General features: G+C 44.8%; 1 protein-coding gene across 1 annotated transcript in view; it reads right to left on the bottom strand.

Annotated features, from left to right (window-relative positions):
• Positions 1-407: 407 nt before the first annotated feature.
• LOC126252693 (uncharacterized) overlaps positions 408-20,618 on the bottom strand; it is a 191,561-nt gene continuing 171,350 nt past the window's right edge. Inside the window, exon 11 of the mRNA XM_049953597.1 lies at positions 408-668. Coding sequence (XP_049809554.1) covers positions 408-668 — 261 coding nt within the window. The remainder of the gene's footprint in view (positions 669-20,618) is intronic.

The raw sequence follows: 20,618 nt of genomic DNA, 5'->3' as shown, positions 1-20,618 counted from the left end.
AAAGTAATAGCAGTGTACATGGCTACAACACTAGGAGAAAGGATGATCTTCACTACTCAAGGTTAAATCTAACTTTGACTCAGAAGGGGGTAAATTATGCTGCCACAAAAGTCTTTGGTCACTTACCTAATAGCATCAAAAGTCTGAGAGATAGCCATATAGCATTTAAAAGGAAAGTAAAAGAATTTCTTAATGGCAACTCCTTCTACCCATTAGATGAATTTTTGGATATAGTAAGTGGGTAATTTCCCAACCCCCACAAAAAAAAAATTAAAAATATTGAGTGTCATGTAATATTTTGTCTAATGTAATATCTTGTATAGACAGACGCCTTTTATTTACCTGACACGTTCAACATCATCACGAAGTGTCCTATTCATGATCTATGGAACAAGTACTAATGTAATCTATTCTAATCTAATCAGAGGACAGAGAATGGAGGAGACTGACTGCGGCTTGGCGGCGGCGGCGGCCTGGTAGTCCTCGTCGGTGTCGGCGACGCGCGACGCCTCGTCGGGCTCGGAGGCGTCGAAGTAGGCGCGGCGCAGCACGAGCTCGCGGTGCTCGGCGAGCGCGTCGGCCAGCTCCTTGGCCTTGCCGGCGTCGAAGACGAGGACGGCGCGCGGGGGCGGCGGGGGCGGCGGCGGCCCCAGCAGCCGGTCCGCCAGCTCCGGCAGCAGCAGCGACGTGGCCAGCGCGCGCGCGTGCGCAGTGCGCGGCGCCCACACGGTCGGGAAGCGCGCCGCCGGGCTACACATAGGATGGCGATTGTTCTACACTCTGAAAGGTGCCAGCACTAAGGTACAAACACAAAACTTTGCAGATAAATACAGTGAGATCCGATATGCAAATGACCCAAGTTCGGTGCCAATGCGCATGCTCAAACACCTAGCAGTGGTCCTGCAGTCGTGCAGGGGACCCTATTTAAAGAGCGCAAAATGGACGAATAATACACGTGACGATCACATCCCGACTCGAAGTATGTCAGACGATATTTCTCACAGTTACGTAACGTGTATCCACAGGACATGTGGCCTGTAATTGTAGAAATGTCATGATGATCTCTCCATTGGCAAAAGACTCCGGAATAGTCCCCCATTCGGATCTCCGGGAGGCGACTGCCAAGGGGGAGGTTACCATGAGAAAAAGATTCAATAATCAACGAAAGGATAACGTTCTACGAGTCGGGGCGTGGAATGTCAGAAGCTTGAACGTGGTAGGGAAACTAGAAAATCTGAAAAGGGAAACGCAAAGGCTCAATCTAGATATAGTAGGGGTCAATGAAGTGAAGTGGAAGGAAGACAAGGATTTCTGGTCAGATGAGTATCGGGTAATATCAACAGCAGCGGAAAATGGTATAACAGGTGTAGGATTCGTTACGAATAGGAAGGTAGGGCAGAGGGTGTGTTACTGTGAACAGTTCAGTGACCGGGTTGTTCTAATCAGAGTCGACAGCAGACCAACACCGACAACGATAGTTCAGGTATACATGCCGACGTCGCAAGCTGAAGATGAACAGATAGAGAAAGTGTATGAGGATATTGAAAGGGTAATGCAGTATGTAAAGGGGGACGAAAATCTAATAGTCATCGGCGACTGGAATGCAGTTGTAGGGGAAGGAGTAGAAGAAAAGGTTACAGGAGAATATGGGCTTGGGACAAGGAATGAAAGAGGAGAAAGACTATTTGAGTTCTGTAACAAGTTTCAGCTAGTAATAGCGAATACCCTGTTCAAGAATCACAAGAGGAGGAGGTATACTTGGAAAAGGCCGAGAGATACGGGAAGATTTCAATTAGATTACATCATGGTCAGACAGAGATTCCGAAATCAGATACTGGACTGTAAGGCGTACCAAGGAGCGGATATAGACTCAGATCACAATATAGCAGTGATGAAGAGTAGACTGAAGTTCAAGACATTAGTCAGGAAGCATCAATACGCAAAGAAGTGGGATACGGAAGTACTAAGGAATGACGAGATACGTTTGAAGTTCTCTAACGCTATAGATACAGCAATAAGGAATAGCGCAGTAGGCAGTACAGTTGAAGAGGAATGGACATCTCTAAGAAGGGCCATCACAGAAGTTGGGAAGGAAAACATAGGTACAAAGAAGGTAGCTGCGAAGAAACCATGGGTAACAGAATAAATACTTCAGTTGATTGATGAAAGGAGGAAGTACAAACATGTTCCGGGAAAATCAGGAATACAGAAATACAAGTCTCTGAGGATTGAAATAAATAGGAAGTGCAGGAAAGCTACGACGAAATGGCTGCAGGAAAAATGTGAAGACATCGAAAAAGATATGATTGTCGGAAGGACAGACTCAGCATACAGGAAAGTCAAAACAACCTTTGGTGACATTAAAAGCAACGGTGGTAACATTAAGAGTGCAACGGGAATTCCACTGTTAAATGCAGAGGAGAGAGCAGATAGGTGGAAAGAATACATTGAAAGCCTCTATGAGGGTGAAGATTTGTCTGATGTGATAGAAGAAGAAACAGGAGTCGATTTAGAAGAGATAGGGGATCCAGTATCAGAATCGGAATTTAAAAGAGCTTTGGAGGACTTACGGTCAAATAAGGCAGAAGGGATAGATAACATTCCATCAGAATTTCTAAAATCATTGGGGGAAGTGGCAACAAAACGACTATTCACGTTGGTGTGTAGAATATATGAGTCTGGCGATATACCATCTGACTTTCGGAAAAGCATCATCCACATAATTCCGAAGACGGCAAGAGCTGACAAGTGCGAGAATTATCGCACAATCAGCCTAACAGCTCATGCATCAAAGCTGCTTACAAGAATAATATACAGAAGAATGGAAAAGAAAATTGAGAATGCGCTAGGTGACTATCAGTTTGGCTTTAGGAAAAGTAAAGGGACGAGAGAGGCAATTCTGACGTTACGGCTAATAATGGAAGCAAGGCTAAAGAAAAATCAAGACACTTTCATAGGATTTGTCGACCTGGAAAAAGCGTTCGACAATATAAAATGGTGCAAGCTGTTCGAGATTCTGAAAAAAGTAGGAGTAAGCTATGGGGAGAGACGGTTCATATACAATATGTACAACAACCAAGACGGAATAATAAGAGTAGACGATCAAGAACGAAGTGCTCGTATTAAGAAGCGTGTAAGACAAGGCTGTAGACTTTCGCCCCTACTCTTCAATCTGTACATCGAGGAAGCAATGATGGAAATAAAAGAAAGGTTCAGGAGTGGAATTAAAATACAAGGTGAAAGGATATCAATGATACGATTCGCTGATGACATTGCTATCCTGAGTGAAAGTGAAGAAGAATTAAATGATCTGCTGAACGGAATGAACAGTCTAATGAGTACACAGTATGGTTTGAGAGTAAATCGGAGAAAGACGAAGGTAATGAGAAGTAGTAGAAACGAGAACAGCGAGAAACTTAACATCAGGATTGATGGTCACGAAGTTAATGAAGTTAAGGAATTCTGCTACCTAGGCAGTAAAATAACCAATGACGGACGGAGCAAGGAGGACATCAAAAGCAGACTCGCTATGGCAAAAAAGGCATTTCTGGCCAAGAGAAGTCTACTAATATCAAATACCGGCCTTAATTTGAGGAACAAATTTCTGAGGATGTACGTCTGGAGTACAGCATTGTATGGTAGTGAAACATGGACTGTGGGAAAACCGGAACAGAAGAGAATCGAAGCATTTGAGATGTGGTGCTATAGACGAATGTTGAAAATTAGGTGGACTGATAAGGTAAGGAATGAGGAGGTTCTACGCAGAATCGGAGAGGAAAGGAATATGTGGAAAACACTGATAAGGAGAAGGGACAGGATGATAGGACATCTGCTAAGACATGAGGGAATGACTTCCATGGTACTAGAGGGAGCTGTAGAGGGCAAAAACTGTAGAGGAAGACAGAGATTGGAATACGTCAAGCAAATAATTGAGGACGTAGGTTGCAAGTGCTACTCTGAGATGAAGAGGTTAGCACAGGAAAGGAATTCGTGGCGGGCCGCATCAAACCAGTCAGTAGACAGACGACAAAAAAAAAAAAAAAAAAAAACGCCAGTTTGAGAGGGGCTTAATCGCCTGCACGAAAACTGCAGACTTGCCAACACGGCCTGTGGTTCTCCAGGTCGATCGTTCAGGGTGTTCCGTTAGACGATGTTCGGAGCAGTGGACACGAGATGGCACCCACGTGCGACTTACAGGGTCTGGAGCGACCAGGAACACAATGAGGCGAGAGGATCTGATCGTGCGGCAAGTGATCAGGAATGCTTCAGTGACTCGCTATACAATACAAGCAGATGTACGGGTGTCAGTTGTTCCACAGACCATTCCCAGACGCCTTGCAGATGCGACTTTGCAGTTCTGGCACCCTTTTCGTGTACACCCTTCAACATCAACACAATGGCGACCCCGTCTCAGTGGTGCCAAGCCAGAACGATGTGATCTGCCACAGAATGGCAAAACTTGTTGTTCAGTGACGAATCCCGGTGGACGAATGAGAAACGCATACGGGTGCGGAGGCAGCCTGGTGAACGGTGCAGTTCCGTCATGTTGTCGTGCTACACACTGCCCGGACAGCCGGCGTAATCGTCTGGGGCGCCACAGCCTACGATAGCCGGATCAAAATGGTTCAAATGGCTCTAAGCACTATGGCACTTAACATCTGAGGTCATCAGTCCCCTAGAACTTAGAACTACTTAATCCTAACTAACCTAAAGACATCACAACATCCATGCCCGGGGCAGGATTCGAACCTGCGACCGTAGCAGCAGCGCGGTTCCAGACTGAAGCGCCTAGAACCGCTCGGCCACAGCAGCAGGCTACTATAGCCGGTCTCTTCTGATTGTGGTACTTGGAACCTTACCTGGCCGGGCGTACGTTGATGACATCTATCCATCTCCTGTGGGACCCGGGGCAATTTTCCAGCAAAATGATGCTCGTCCGCATACAGCTCGAGTTGCTCAAGGCTCCCTACATCATGTTCCGACTCTTCCATGGCCGACTAGCTCCCCGGATTTGTCCCCCTAAAGAGAGCATCTTCCCCCATGAACCATGGACCTTGCCGTTGGTGGGGAGGCTTGCGTGCCTCAGCGATACAGACGGCCGTACCGTAGGTGCAACCACAACGGAGGGGTATCTGTTGAGAGGCCAGACAAACATGTGGTTCCTGAAGAGGGGCAGCAGCCTTTTCAGTAGTTGCAGGGGCAACAGTCTGGATGATTGACTGATCTGGCTTTGTAACATTAACCAAAACGGCCTTGCTGTGCTGGTACTGCGAACGGCTGAAAGCAAGGGGAAACTACAGCCGTAATTTTTTCCGAGGACATGCAGCTTTACTGTATGATTAAATGATGATGGCGTCCTCTTGGGTAAAATATTCCGGAGGTAAAATAGTCCCCCATTCGGATCTCCGGGCGGGGACTACTAGAGAGGACGTCGTTATCAGGAGAAAGAAAACTGGCATTCTACGGATCGGAGCGTGGAATGTCAGATCCCTTAATCGGGCAGGTAGGTTAGAAAATTTAAAAAGGGAAATGGATAGGTTAAAGTTAGATGTAGTGGGAATTAGTGAAGTTCGGTGGCAGGAGGAACAAGACTTTTGGTCAGGTGATTACAGGGTTATAAATACAAAATCAAATAGGGGTAATGCAGGAGTAGGTTTAATAATGAATAAAAAAATAGGAGTGCGGGTTAGCTACTACAAACAGCATAGTGAACGCATTATTGTGGCCAAGATAGACACAAAGCCCATGCCTACTACAGTAGTACAAGTTTATATGCCAACTAGCTCTGCAGATGATGAAGAAATTGATGAAATGTATGACGAGATAAAAGAAATTATTGAGGTAGTGAAGGGAGACGAAAATTTAATAGTCATGGGTGACTGGAATTCGTCAGTAGGAAAAGGGAGAGAAGGAAACATAGTAGGTGAATATGGATTGGGGGGAAGAAATGAAAGAGGAAGCCGCCTTGTAGAATTTTGCACAGAGCATAACTTAATCATAGCCAACACTTGGTTCAAGAATCATAAAAGAAGGTTGTATACCTGGAAGAATCCTGGAGATACTAATAGGTATCAGATAGATTATATAATGGTAAAACAGAGATTTAGGAACCAGGTTTTAAATTGTAAGACATTTCCAGGGGCAGATGTGGATTCTGACCACAATCTATTAGTTATGAACTGCAGATTGAAACTGAAGAAACTGCAAAAAGGTGGGAATTTAAGGAGATGGGACCTGGATAAACTGAAAGAACCAGAGGTTGTACAGAGTTTCAGGGAGAGCATAAGGGAACAATTGACAGGAATGGGGGAAAGAAATACAGTAGAAGAAGAATGGGTAGCTCTGAGGGATGAAGTAGTGAAGGCAGCAGAGGATCAAGTAGGTAAAAAGGCGAGGGCTAATAGAAATCCTTGGGTAACAGAAGAAATACTGAATTTAATTGATGAAAGGAGAAAATATAAAAATGCAGTAAATGTAGCAGGCAAAAGGGAATACAAACGTCTCAAAAATGAGATCGACAGGAAGTGCAAAACGGCTAAGCAGGGATGGCTAGAGGACAAATGTAAGGATGTAGAGGCTTGTCTCACTAGGGGTAAGATAGATACTGCCTACAGGAAAATTAAAGAGACCTTTGGAGAGAAGAAAATCACTTGTATGAATATCAAGAGCTCAGATGGCAACCCAGTTCTAAGCAAAGAAGGGAAGGCAGAAAGGTGGAAGGAGTATATAGAGGGTTTATGCAAGGGCGATGTACTTGAGGACAATATTATGGAAATGGAAGAGGATGTAGATGAAGATGAAATGGGAGATAAGATACTGCGTGAAGAGTTGGACAGAGCACTGAAAGACCTGAGTCGAAACAAGGCCCCGGGAGTAGACAACATTCCATTTGAACTACTGATGGCCTTGGGAGAGCCAGTCATGACAAAACTCTACCATCTGGTGAGCAAGATGTATGAGACAGGCGAAATACCCACAGACTTCAAGAAGAATATAATAATTCCAATCCCAAAGAAAGCAGGTGTTGACAGATGTGAAAATTACCGAACTATCAGTTTAATAAGTCACAGCTGCAAAATACTAACGCGAATTCTTTACAGACGAATGGAAAAACTGGTAGAAGCGGACCTCGGGGAAGATCAGTTTGGATTCCGTAGAAATGTTGGAACACGTGAGGCAATACTAACCTTACGACTTATCTTAGAAGAAAGATTAAGAAAAGGCAAACCTACGTTTCTAGCATTTGTAGACTTAGAGAAAGCTTTTGACAACGTTAACTGGAATACTCTCTTTCAAATTCTGAAGGTGGCAGGGGTAAAATACAGGGAGCGAAAGGCTATTTACAATTCGTACAGAAACCAGATGGCAGTTATAAGAGTCGAGGGGCATGAAAGGGAAGCAGTGGTTGGGAAAGGAGTGAGACAGGGTTGTAGCCTCTCCCCGATGTTATTCAATCTGTATATTGAGCAAGCAGTAAAGGAAACAAAAGAAAAATTCGGAGTAGGTATTAAAATTCATGGAGAAGAAGTAAAAACTTTGAGGTTCGCCGATGACATTGTAATTCTGTCAGAGACAGCAAAGGACTTGGAAGAGCAGTTGAACGGAATGGACAGTGTCTTGAAAGGAGGATATAAGATGAACATCAAGAAAAGCAAAACGAGGATAATGGAATGTAGTCAAATTAAATCCGGTGATGCTGAGGGGATTAGATTAGGAAATGAGACACTTAAAGTAGTAAAGGAGTTTTGCTATTTAGGGAGTAAAATAACTGATGATGGTCGAAGTAGAGAGGATATCAAATGTAGACTGGCAATGGCAAGGAAATTGTTTCTGAAAAAGAGAAATTTGTTAACATCGAGTATAGATTTAAGTGTCAGGAAGTCGTTTCTGAAAGTATTTGTATGGAGTGTAGCCATGTATGGAAGTGAAACATGGACGATAACTAGTTTGGACAAGAAGAGAATAGAAGCTTTCGAAATGTGGTGCTACAGAAGAATGCTGAAGATAAGGTGGGTAGATCACGTAACTAATGAGGAGGTATTGAATAGGATTGGGGAGAAGAGAAGTTTGTGGCACAACTTGACTAGAAGAAGGGATCGGTTGGTAGGACATGTTTTGAGGCATCAAGGGATCACAAATTTAGCATTGGAGGGCAGCGTGGAGGGTAAAAATCGTAGAGGGAGACCAAGAGACGAATACACTAAGCAGATTCAGAAGGATGTAGGTTGCAGTAGGTACTGGGAGATGAAGAAGCTTGCACAGGATAGAGTAGCATGGAGAGCTGCATCAAACCAGTCTCAGGACTGAAGACCACAACAACAACAACAACAAAGAGAGCATGTGTGCGACCAGCTGAGATGCCGCTGTGTCACTCTGTACATGATTTAGAGATGACTGTTCAAGGTTTGAGGACCAATCTGCCTCAGGGAAACATCAGACGTCTAATCAAGTCGATGCCTGACCGTTTTGAGGCATTTATTGCAGCAAAAGGTGGTCCAACGAGTTGTTGATATTGCACTGTATTTATTTACTTGTACTCACTGTATTTGTTTACAGGTCTTGATTTTCACTGTTCCTGACTTCATTATAGTGATATTCAAAAAGAAAATTATAATGGTCATGACAGATATATAGACGCCATCTGCCTCGTAAAAAATTTCCAAAAATGGTTACACAGCACACGCTTCTATATCACTGAACGCAACGTGTAATAAAGGCTCAGTACAGGATATAAAACGTAAATAAACAGATCCATGAAAGCAACAGGTGATACTAATTTGTATCAGCTTCACGCTTTTATTGATGCGCAGTGCGACGGGACTGTTTCGCCATGTAATGTTCTCGTCTATTCACATTAAATGCAGAAGTCAACCATCTGTATAAAAACCACTTCATAGCACTTCCACATGTCTCATGTGTAAAGCACTCCGTCTTCAGGCCACAAGTGGCCCATTGGGACCATCCGACCGCCGTGTCATCCTCAGCTGAGGATGTGGATAGGAGGGGCGTGTGGTGAGCACACCGCTCTCCGGTCGTTATGATGGTTTTCTGTGACCGGAACCGCTACTGTTTGGTCGAGTAGCTCCTCAATTGGCATCACGAGGCTGAGTGCACCCCGAAAAATGGCAACAGCGCATGGCGGCCTGGATGGTCATCCATCCAAGTGCCGGCCACACCCGACAGCGCTTAACTTAGGTGATCTGACGGGAACCGGTGTATCCACTGCGGCAAGGTCGTTGCTGTCTCAGGCGTAAAATGAATATTATTCCATGATGCCGTGTACCACACATAACAGCCTGATGTCCACCAACAGCGACCCACACTGACTCAACCTATTTGATGGCTGAAAATAACTACCATGCAGATATAATGCGTCAAAATCAATCCTCTGTTTCCAATTTGGATTCATAGCACATAAGTGAAACAACTTTCTTTACGGCCACTATTCGTCTAGTCTTACGTCACAAGATGGCGCAGCCTTGTGTTCAGTGTATTTTCAGCACAACATGAGGAAAGGAAATAAACTTTCTAAAAGTGATTGGGCAACATGTGCTGTTAAGATCGAATATCTTGCCCCTCAAAAACATAGACATAAGGTACAACTTTATAATGATAATTGCGTTCATATTCAGTCTCACAAAACAAGCTTACATCGTCGGAAGCACAACCGGATATTATCTAGCAGACTGACCTCCCCTTTCTCATAAAACTTAGGATGGAGGAATAGAATGAAATCAACTTAGAGAAATGATCCAGTGGCTAAGGGAGCCCCTTAAGCCCGGTTACAGCGAACTTCTTTGCGGAAAAATTCGAGGAGCTGGCACTCGAAATTATGAACAAGAAACTGAACATCTGGTTCCGTACGTGGACGATTCGTTTGTTCTGTGGCGGCATGGCAGGCAGGAAATGGATCGTTTTCACAAACATCTGAACGGGATCAATCCGAAGATTCAGTTTACCAAGGAAGAGGAGGCAGGCGAAAGATTAAATTTTCTTGATGTACTAGTTTTCAAGAAAGAAGATGGTGGTTTGGGCCACACGGTTTACCGGAGACCCACGCACACAGACCGTTACCTACACCGGGATTCGAACCACTACCCACAAAGAAAGCGGGTCATCATAAAAACGTTGGCGGACAGAGCAAGGAAAATCATTTTCCTGTCATTCAATAAGGACGCGACTGACCGCATAGGAAAAATCCTAAAAGAGCGGAACATCGTAGTAATCTACACACCTACGCGGAAGATACAAGATCACCTAAAATCAGCCAAGGATTCTCGCCAACCGCTGGAAAAAGCTGCAAGTTACAGGATTCCTTGTAGTTGTGTGGAGGTGTACTTGGGTACTACAAAATAACTGTCAAAAAACAACTCGAAGAGCTCAAGTGCAATTGCAGAGGAGGCGTGACTGACAGATCACCACATTCATTTTGATAGGACTTAAGTACGGGGAGCCACAAGCGGATACCATCAAAGGCTATGCAGAGAGGTCATAGAGATTGCAAAACACCCCAGGAATTGCAAAAGGTAGGAGGAAGGCGTGAAATTGAACGATATGTGGATTCCGGTGCTGAAGAAGATGTGTACCAGTCTTCCGCCATGGGATGATAGCAACAGCGGACGACAGCATTCGACAACGGCCAATTGCGCTCGCGTATTCAAAACATGTGACGTCACGCCACTGAGCGGAAGCTCGCGGAAGCGGAATTTTGATGTAGTCAGTAGTGAGCTAGGCTGTGAATCGGACATTCAACAAAGCTACGATCCCACTTGAAAATGTCCTCCGCAGATGAGGGCGAAACGTCGGTTTTTGAAGTGAAATCCATTCGACAACGACATAACAGTCCAAAACATTTTATTAATTGTGAGATTTCCGGCCGTGAAAGTTCATATATTACAGTAACGAGCTTCTCAGTACATGATAAATTCGCACTCTGTCAGCCTACACCACTAAATACGACTAAGCGTGAGTGGAAAAACAGCGCGCGGAAGAATAGAAAGTTGCGACCTAACTAGGCGCTTCAGTCCGGAACCGCGAGACTGCTACGGTCGCAGGTTCGAATCCCGCCTCGGGCATGGATGTGTGTGATGTCCTTAGGTTAGTTAGGTTTAAGTAGTTCTAAGTTCTAGGGGACTGAAGACCTCAGATGTCAAGTCTCATAGTGCTCAGAGCCATTTGAACCATTTGAACCAATTGTCTTACCGCAAATCTGTCGCATCGCACAAATTATTCACCATCGTAACTGTCCATAAGAATAATACGTTCCATCAAATACAGCCCAGAACCAGCCACGTCTTAACACACCAAGCACTGTACACGAAGGGTAATGTAACTCGAACCATAATGGAAAATGAATGGCTGACTTTCTTCGAACCAGAAAGGCACGTGGCAACTCTGTCGCCAAGGCACGGATTGGATGAGGGCCAGCAGCTCGTTGAAGTTTACGGACATATCAGAATGTGTATGTGATGAAGCTGGTTGGCGTTACTGCTCAGAGATAGTGATGAAATAAATACACTCACGGAAAAAAATCGCAACGCCAAAAAATAATTAATATAGAGTAATGTAATTTCGGGAATACATTTGTCTAGTTAACTGATTAATGATGCAAGATAACAGGTTAATTTAAGCGCGAGATAAAGCATTGCAAATGTGAAATGCTGGTACATTAATAACCGATGTAACAGCCAGCATGTTGGTTGCAAGCATGCAGACGTGCATGCATTGTGCTGGTACAGCTGCCACACGCCAGTTTGTGGGCTGGAGTTCTATGCCAGCTGCGCTTGTTCGGTCAATACACGAACGGTTAACGCTACTTATGGGTGACGATGGAGTTGTTCGATGATGTTCCGAATGTGCTCCATGGGAGACAGATCTGGTGATCCAGCAGTTCAAGATAACATATCGACAATCTGCAGAGCATGTTGGGTTGCAACAGCGGTATGTGGGTACGCATTACGGTGTTGGAAAACACACCTTGAAATGGCGTTAATGAATAGCAGCACAAAAGGTCGAATCACCAGATTGACGTACAAGCTTTGCAGCCATGGTGCGCGGGATATCCGCGAGAGTGCTCCTACTCTCACACGAAATCGCAACCCAGACTAAAATCCAGTGTGTCTAGCACGCAGATAGGTTCGTAGCAGGCCCACAACTGGCACCGAGGCAGAACCAGTTTGCATCAGAAAACGCAACGGATCTCGACCACTGCAGTCGCAAATTACGGTGGTTTTGGATCAGTGGAATGCAGCTGGAGGGCTCGGAGCTATCCTTGAAGTGACCAGTCTGTAACTGTTCGTTGTGTCACTGCGGTGCCAATTGCTGCTCAGACAGCTGCTGCAAATGCAATGTGATGTGCCAGAGTCATGCACCGAACAAGGTGATTTTCACTCTCGGTATTGCCACGTGGCCATCCCGGGATCCAGTCTTCCTGCACTGTACATTCTCGTGATCATCGCTCGCGGTGATAATGTACTGTGGCTACATTCCTGCCAAGTCTTTCTGCAATATCGCAGGAGCAACTTCCAGCTTCCCGTAGCCCTACCACATGACCTCGTTCACACTCCTGGCGTCTTTATCGCCTTAAAGGGATGCTTGACTAACATCAGCTCACCACATCCAAGCTAGTCCACAACATGTAGCCTGCTCGTTTTTTTTTTTTTTTTTTTCTTTTGCGGAGGGATCTAAATGAAAGAAAGAAATAAGTTGTGCCTGCCACCGTGCTCCCTAGCATCAGATTAGAAGAACCTCGCCCGATAAGCTGCTGCTGTCCGGGCCGTGATGGCGTCGGATTCTTCTTCACGTACTGCACGGACACTGATTGCTGATTGAAATTAATTGGATAATGAAGAGAACAGGGGAGACTACAGCGTGGTCCATTGATAGTGACTGGACCAAATGTCTCACCAAATAACCGTCAAACGAAAAAACTACAAAGAACGAAACTTGTCTAGTTTGAAGGGGAGAACCAGATGGCGCTATGCTTGGACCGCTAGATGGCGCTGCCATACGTCAAACTGATATCTACTGCGTTTTTTTTAATAGGAACCTCCATTTTTATTACGTATTCGTGTAGTACGTAAAGAAATATGAATGCTTTAGTTGGACCACTTTTTTCGCTTGTGATAGATGGCGCTGTAATAGTCACAAACATATGGCTCACAATTTTAGACCAACAGTTGGTAACAGGTAGTTTTTTTTTAAATTAAAATACAGAGCATAGGTACGTTTGAACATTTCATTTCGGTTGTTCCAATGTGATACATGTACCTTTGTGAACTTATCATTTCTGAGAACACATACTGTTACAGCGTGATTACCTGTAAATCCCACATTAATGCAATCAATGCTCAAAATGATGTCCGTCATCCTCAGTGCATTTGGTAATACGTGTGACGACATTCCTCTCAACAGCGAGTAGTTCGCTTTCCGTAATGTTCGCACATGCATTCACAATGCGCTGACGCATGTTCTCAGGCGTTGTCGGTGGATCACGATAGCAAACATTCTTCAACTTTCCCCACAGAAAGAAATCCGGGAACGTCAGATACGATGAACATGCGGGCCTGCTTCGATGGCCAATTCACCTGTCATGAAATATGCTATGCAATACCGCTTGAACCGCACACGAGCTATGTGCCGGACATCCATCATGTTGGAAGTACTTCGAAGTACATCGCCATTCTGTCATGCAGTGAAACATTTTGTAGAAACACCGGAAGAACATTACGTAGGAAATCAGCATACATTGCATCATTTACATCGCCATCGACAGAATGGGGGCCAATTATTCTTCCTCCCATAATGCCGCAGCATACATTAACCCGCCAAGGTCGCTGATGTTCCACTTGTCGCAGCCATAGTGGATTTTCCGTTGCCCAGTAGTGGATATTATGCCGGTTTACGTTACCGCTGTTGGTGAATGACGCTTCGTCGTTAAATAGAACGCGTGCAAAAAATCTGTCATCGTCCCGTAATTTCGCTTCTGCCCAGTGGCAGAACTGTACACGACGTTCAAAGTCGTCGCCATGCAATTCCTGGTGCATAGAAATATGGTACGGGTGCAATCGATGTTGATGTAGCATTCTCAACACCGACGTTTTTGACATTCCCGATTCTCGCGCAATTTCTCTGCTACTGATATGCGGATTAGCCGCGACAGCAGTTAAAACACCTACTTGGGCATCATCGTTTATTGCAGGTCGTGGTTGACGTTTGACATGAGGCTGAACACTTCCTGTTTCCTTAAATAACGTAACTATCCTGCGAACGGTCCGGACACTTGGATGATGTCGTCCAGGATACCGAGCAGCACACATAGCACACGCCCGTTGGGCATTTTGATCACAATATTCATACATCAACACGATATCGACCTTTTCCGCAGTTGGTAAACGGTCCATTTTAACACGGGTAATGTATCACGAAGCAAATACCGTCCACACTGGCGGAATGTTACGTGATACCACGTACTTATACGTTTGTGAATATTACACCGCCATCTACCCGAAAGCGAAAAAAGTGGTCCAACTAAAACATTCATATTTCTGGTTGCTCCCGTGGCGGTTGAAACGAACACATGCGGCGCAAAATGGCGGATACTGCCGCACGACTGCTGGTCACGGAGTAAGCCTACAATGTACTGCCACGAGCTGTCCCTACCAAGCACTGCCACTAACTCAAGGCGAGACAGTGACTCTCAGTAGTTTTTTAACCTGGGTGCTCGCACAGTTTATGACTCCTCCTACAGCAAAATGTCCCTGCTGCCAACAGGAGCGAGGGCGGGAATGCCTGGCGGTCGCTTAGACTTCCAGCCGAGGAGCACACTGGCCCGCCCACGCAGGGGTCGACGTTACTGGGATGGCGCCACAGGCGTTCGGAAGGCGGAAGAGCCGCTGTCCCTCAGCGCAGCCGTCGCCTTGGCGTGTATTTTTTATGCCAACGTCCACTGGACCTTCTACAGTTCTAAGCCACTTTGACGAATTTATGAATTAAATGATCGGAGAATTCATAAATTTGTTCGTCCGCAGCCGGCCGTTGTGGCCGATCGATTCTAAACGCTTTAGTCTGGAACAGGTTCGAATCCTGCCTCGAACATGGATGTGTGTGTGATGTCCTTAGGTTAGCTAGGTTTAAGTAGTTCTACGTTCTAGGGGACTCATGACCTCAGATGTTAAGTCCCAGAGTGCTCAGAGCCATTTCAACCTGTTAACAGGGTTACACGGCAGTATGGACAGCTTTACTGTTGAAGAGTTGCTCGTGTATGAGTTCACTGAATGCAATGGAATAGCAGGACAACGACTCTACATGCTGCGATGCTCCTGAAGCGACGGCAACCACACCACAGTAGTTTTGCAACTGTACATAGGCGCCTACGGGATAATGGATTCTTCCGTTTTGTGCTGATTGGATATTATAGGGTCTCTCACCGTTGCGAAAGTGTTTTCACGGAAACAACTGCAACTGAGGTAACAAACCGAAAACATGGTAATTGCACTATTACTCTACAACAAAGTAACGGAGGACCAGGAGCCCTGTACTGGGCGAGATGGCGCAGTGGTTAGCACACTGGACTCGCATTCGGGAGGACGTCGGTTCAATCCCGCGTCCGGCCAACCTGATTTAGGTTTTCCGTGATTTCCCTAAACCGCTTTAGGCAAATACGGGGATGGTTCCTTTGAAAGGGCACGGCCGAATTCCTTCCCCATCCTTCCCTAATCAATTGATACTGATGACCTCGCTGTTTGGTCTCTTCCCCAAATCCACCCACCCACTAGGGACCCCTTTTACCAAAATACTCAGAAAATATTGCAAAACAACCTTCCAAATTTTGACGCTACAGTTCGGTAAGGGGCTATAGAACTATTCCACGATCACTGGTTCGTGTTTCTGTGTTAGGTACAACATAAGTTTTGAGATTAAGAGCTGTATCTAGGGAAAGCCTCTTAGTTAAAGAAACTGGTAAGGCGCGGTGAGTGAGCTAAGTCCGCGAAACTAGAAGGACGCTGCTGCGAGCGCTTTGACAGAGCGGTCGTGGGAGGCAGTGCTCGTAACTGGAATAAAACTACGGTAGCTCAGTGGATATAGCAGCAGCATTCGTCCACCGGCAGTCCTGCACCAAATACTATCATATTCGAGAGTTGTATGGAGAAACATATGAATGACGTTACCACTGCCAGCTCGTGACTGCCTACAGCTCGTCTTCATCACACTAGCGCAATGTACAGGGTTCCCTTGTTGACTTTGCACATTTGTTTTATTGGTGTCCTGCTCTGAAGCAGACGAAAGGCATACTTGCCAGTACTGAACTGTTTTGTGTCGCTATTGCGTTGTTTCAGTTTTGAAGCAAAGGGAGATGCGAGAGGACACAGTTACAATGTCGAGGAGTGATCTGTGGCGTGTGTGTGGGTGCATCTGTCTGACTGAGGAAACTTGCTTTTGTTTCAGGCACTGTTAAAGACAAGCAGCGCAGTGGACGTAAGAGAACACGAGAGGAAACGTGTGGTGCCGTCGCTCAAGCAGTTGAGCAGTCACCAACAAAATCCATTCGCAAAATCACCATCTTCTGAGCGATATTACGATATGGGTCGGCATGTCAAAAAGAATGTTCAAATGTATGTTATTTGCTAAGGGACGAAACTGCTGAGGTCAACGGTTCCTAGACTTACACACTACTTAAAGTAACTTACGCTTAGGACAACACTCACACACACCCATGCCCGAGGGAGGACTCGAACATCAGGCGGGAGGAGCGTCGGAATGTCACTATAATACCGATTCGGACTTTTGTTTAAAGGGTAAGTGAATGGAAATCCTTATTTGGACGCGTTGCAAAAACGTGATTAACAGCTTAACTCGAAGACCAGGTGGCCATGGAAAAAAAAATGGTTCAAATGGCTCTGAGCACTATGGGACTCAACTGCTGTGGTCATAAGTCCCCTAGAACTTAGAGCTACTTAAACCTAACTAACCTAAGGACAGCACACAACACCCAGCCATCACGAGGCAGAGAAAATCCCTGACCCCGCCGGGAATCGAACCCGGGAACCCGGGCGTGGGAAGCGAGAACGCTACCGCACGACCACGAGATGCGGGCGGGGCCATGGACCATGTGTGGTTACAGCAGGACGGAGCTCCAGCACATAATGCTATTGCGGATCGTGAGTTTCAAGACGAGCAATTTCGAGTTCGCTGATTTGAGTGTGGTTCAGCAACATCTCCAGCCCAATTGAAATGGCCACCATGAAGCCCGAACCTTACCATGCCAGGCGACCCATTATGGCTGCCTTAGCTGTCGCTGCTTATTCTCTTCACATTGCCAACAAAATCCCTTCTCGTGCAATACTTGACTTAATGTGAGACTGAGTATCTTACTTTATAGCTAGGCAAAATTTTTGTACCACTGAATGTTGCATCAACACAAGGAATCACACCCCGAGCTGAAAGCACAGTGTTGTGTACATAGTTCCGCGTAGCCAGCGCGTACACAATTTTCCCACTAGAGCGCGCCCCGCTAAGCACAACAGCGCAGGCGCAGCGCTCGTCCGTCTCCGCACTACGAGATGGCGCTGCCATAGAGACGGACCAAATTCTGCTTCCGCTGATCCGCGTATTAATATGTAACTCAGCCAATGAGATTGCTACTAACGTAGAACCTTTTCTCCTCGCGGATCACACTCGCGCAGTGATACCTGAACGCGCGAGGTATTATAACGAGTGTACAGACCTCCGATTAGTCAAACTGCATTAGTCTGTAGTCAAGTTTCAGTATGCGCCTAATAACATTATCGTATTCCTGTACATAGACATGAAGAGAAATGTATAGACACTTGGACAAGTATCAGAGATATGTGAGAATAAGATTAACGTACCAAGACCAAAGGAACTTCAAATTGTAAATAGCATCCAGAACCAAGTTAGCATATTTTTATGCTTGTTATTATTTTAATAAATGTGTGTGAAAATTAATCAAGTTCTGTTTAAAGTTGGTCACTGTCAATCTGCTACTCTAAGCGTGCAAGTGGCATTTTTATCGTCTGACCTAACGGCAGAAGATAAACACGCCACGATAAGACCACGAGACATATTGCTGACACTCGCCTACTTCGTTAGAGCGACAAGTCAAATAATCTGATGGTGTTTGTGCCGAAGGTCTTACAGTACGCACACCACACACAGACTTTGTATTGCTAACAGTGAAAACGAAAACGGAAAAATCTCGACGTGCAAGAACAGTTGTAAGTATACTGATGGGACACATGGTCTCCATAAGTACGATTTTAAACTTAGAAAATTACTGGTATGGGCTCATATCAGGTAAGGATTTCAACATAAGTTTCTCATATCCAACAGAACTGACAGGACTTTAGAATTGTAAGAGTTGATGTTGGGGTAATTTCACTGAAACTTTTCACATCATACTTTGGTGAAACAACTTGTAGTGTATGAAACGTTTTAAAGGAAGCCCACTTTGCCTACTTTTTTCTTGAAAACTATGTACATATTACCCACTGCTGAGCATATCGCCACGTGCTGGATTCTGGACAGAACACAAATACGCGGACAGAGAAAATGCATCACACCTTGAAAAATATCTATGTGGGCGGAAGTGTGAAAAACGACTCTGTTTGCACTTAATGTCCTCTGTTATAGACAGATTGTTTGTCCTGCTTATTCCGCTTGCGAAAGGAAAACTCACCAACAAGCTGAAAGACTTTTGTACCAGGAATAAACTGGGTGCAACAATGAACAAGGACTCATTATCGCTGAGTACTGCAGCTGCCTCAAATGTCACGCAAGCGGATTACACAAAATAAAATAAAGCGAAATACAGACGGGCACTGATGTGCCCTAGGGGCAACAATTGCATTCTCAGACGCTCGTGCCCATGTGTCGATACCACTGAAAATTAACTATATGCAAGCACAAGCACAGCGTGAGCTAAATCAATTTCGGTCGTTCCCAGTCTCTAGCAAATGAGGGAAATGATAATAAATTGATCACAGTCAACCAGCGTCTACCGGCCCCGACGAAAACAGTAAATACTGTCACAAATAGGGACGAATCTACACGAGCGACTTATCATTTGGCGCTCCTCTATCCCTTCTTTCTCCTCGTTCTCTTTCAGCCAAGACAGTTTTCACAACCAATTGTGATATGCGCTCAGTTTGGCGCCCCGAGCGGCAGCTACTAATTGCAATTCGTCCTGCACAGAAATTGTACAGTTGTGGTGCCCCAAGCAGGGCCTGTGTCGCTTGGGTCTTGAACCGGCCCTGCGCAAAAATCAGTACACATCAAATCAACATGGCGGGACCTTGACAGAATGAAGGGGCAAAATCGCTTGTGGAGTGTTAGGCTTCATTACAGATACATCTATAGCTAAGGAATCAGAAGTTATCGAAAAATGCACACAGTTTCCATAAGGAAATTCGTTGAAATTTGATATTTTCTGTTTTCTACTCCATACTGTACTTTGGACTTTTCTGAAAATTTTGGTATATAATATATTAAAATCAGACTACTGTGAGACCTTCAAATAATATTTTGAATGTTGTCATGTGACTGTCAAATTTCGCGGCAACGCATCTACTACCACAGTCGAGGCAGTCATATCTTGGGAACTACACACTCTAGAAGGCTGTGAATTGCTTTGTTTTGTGCCTACTGCTACGTCTCAGAAGTTGGCATTACGAATAAACAAATCAGTTCTTTATTTCTGATACTAGTTTTCGTTGAAAGTAGTGTGATTATTGGCTATTTTTGTAGTAAGCTAACTTCTATTGCTTTTTATACACAAATAAAATGACTAAGCGTAAAAGTAACTTCAAGAAACGCAAATTTGCGGGTAACAGATATGTGAGACCTGCATTTTCTTCTAACGTACTTGATTCCAGCGTTCGTCGAAGGAGAGGTGTGTCAGATAATTATGTGAATTACTATGAAGACAGCAAGGCATATGATGTTCCTATGAAAAAACTTGATTTTCTAGGACATGTCAAGAAAAGGATGGGAACACGTCTGCATAACCTCAAAACCAAGCTGCGAAACAGAAAACTGAGGCAAGACAATAAAATGTGCTGGAAGACTAAGGGACAAAGTAATTGACGAATTACAGGAATATTATGGGAAGGCCATTAGAGATAACTGTGACAATTTAGAGAAGATGAAAAGAACTGTGTGGAACACTTTATTTCATCGAAAATCAATCGATGAAAAGCCATGTCATGCTTTGTGTCCACCTCCACCAAACACTTGGTGTAAATATAGGCAAGCGGAATTTTCTGCCACCCTGCATGAATTTACACGTAAACATTCTCTTCCTTTGGCAGTAATGGAGGCAATCAAACCTATTTGCAGAGATTTGGCAAACCCTGAGCTACTAAAGAAGTGTTTACGTGGGAAGACCCAGAATGTGAATGAGTCCTTCAATAATGTTGTGTGGTGCTGTGTGCCTAAAAATGTATTTGTTGGCCTTATGACTCTAACGTTAGCAGTGTCTGATGCTGTAATAACTTTTAATGGTGGGAACTATGAAAGACTTAAAGTTCTGGAGAAGTTATGGGTAAGACTTGGACAGAACAGAGCTAAAGGACTGCGAGAACTGGATGAGCTTCGTGTCG

The sequence above is a fragment of the Schistocerca nitens genome, chromosome 4 (assembly GCF_023898315.1).
Source record: "Schistocerca nitens isolate TAMUIC-IGC-003100 chromosome 4, iqSchNite1.1, whole genome shotgun sequence".
NCBI lineage: Eukaryota > Metazoa > Arthropoda > Insecta > Orthoptera > Acrididae > Schistocerca > Schistocerca nitens.
Note: the sequence above shows the minus strand (reverse complement) of the source record. Positions and strands in the feature narration are given on the sequence as shown.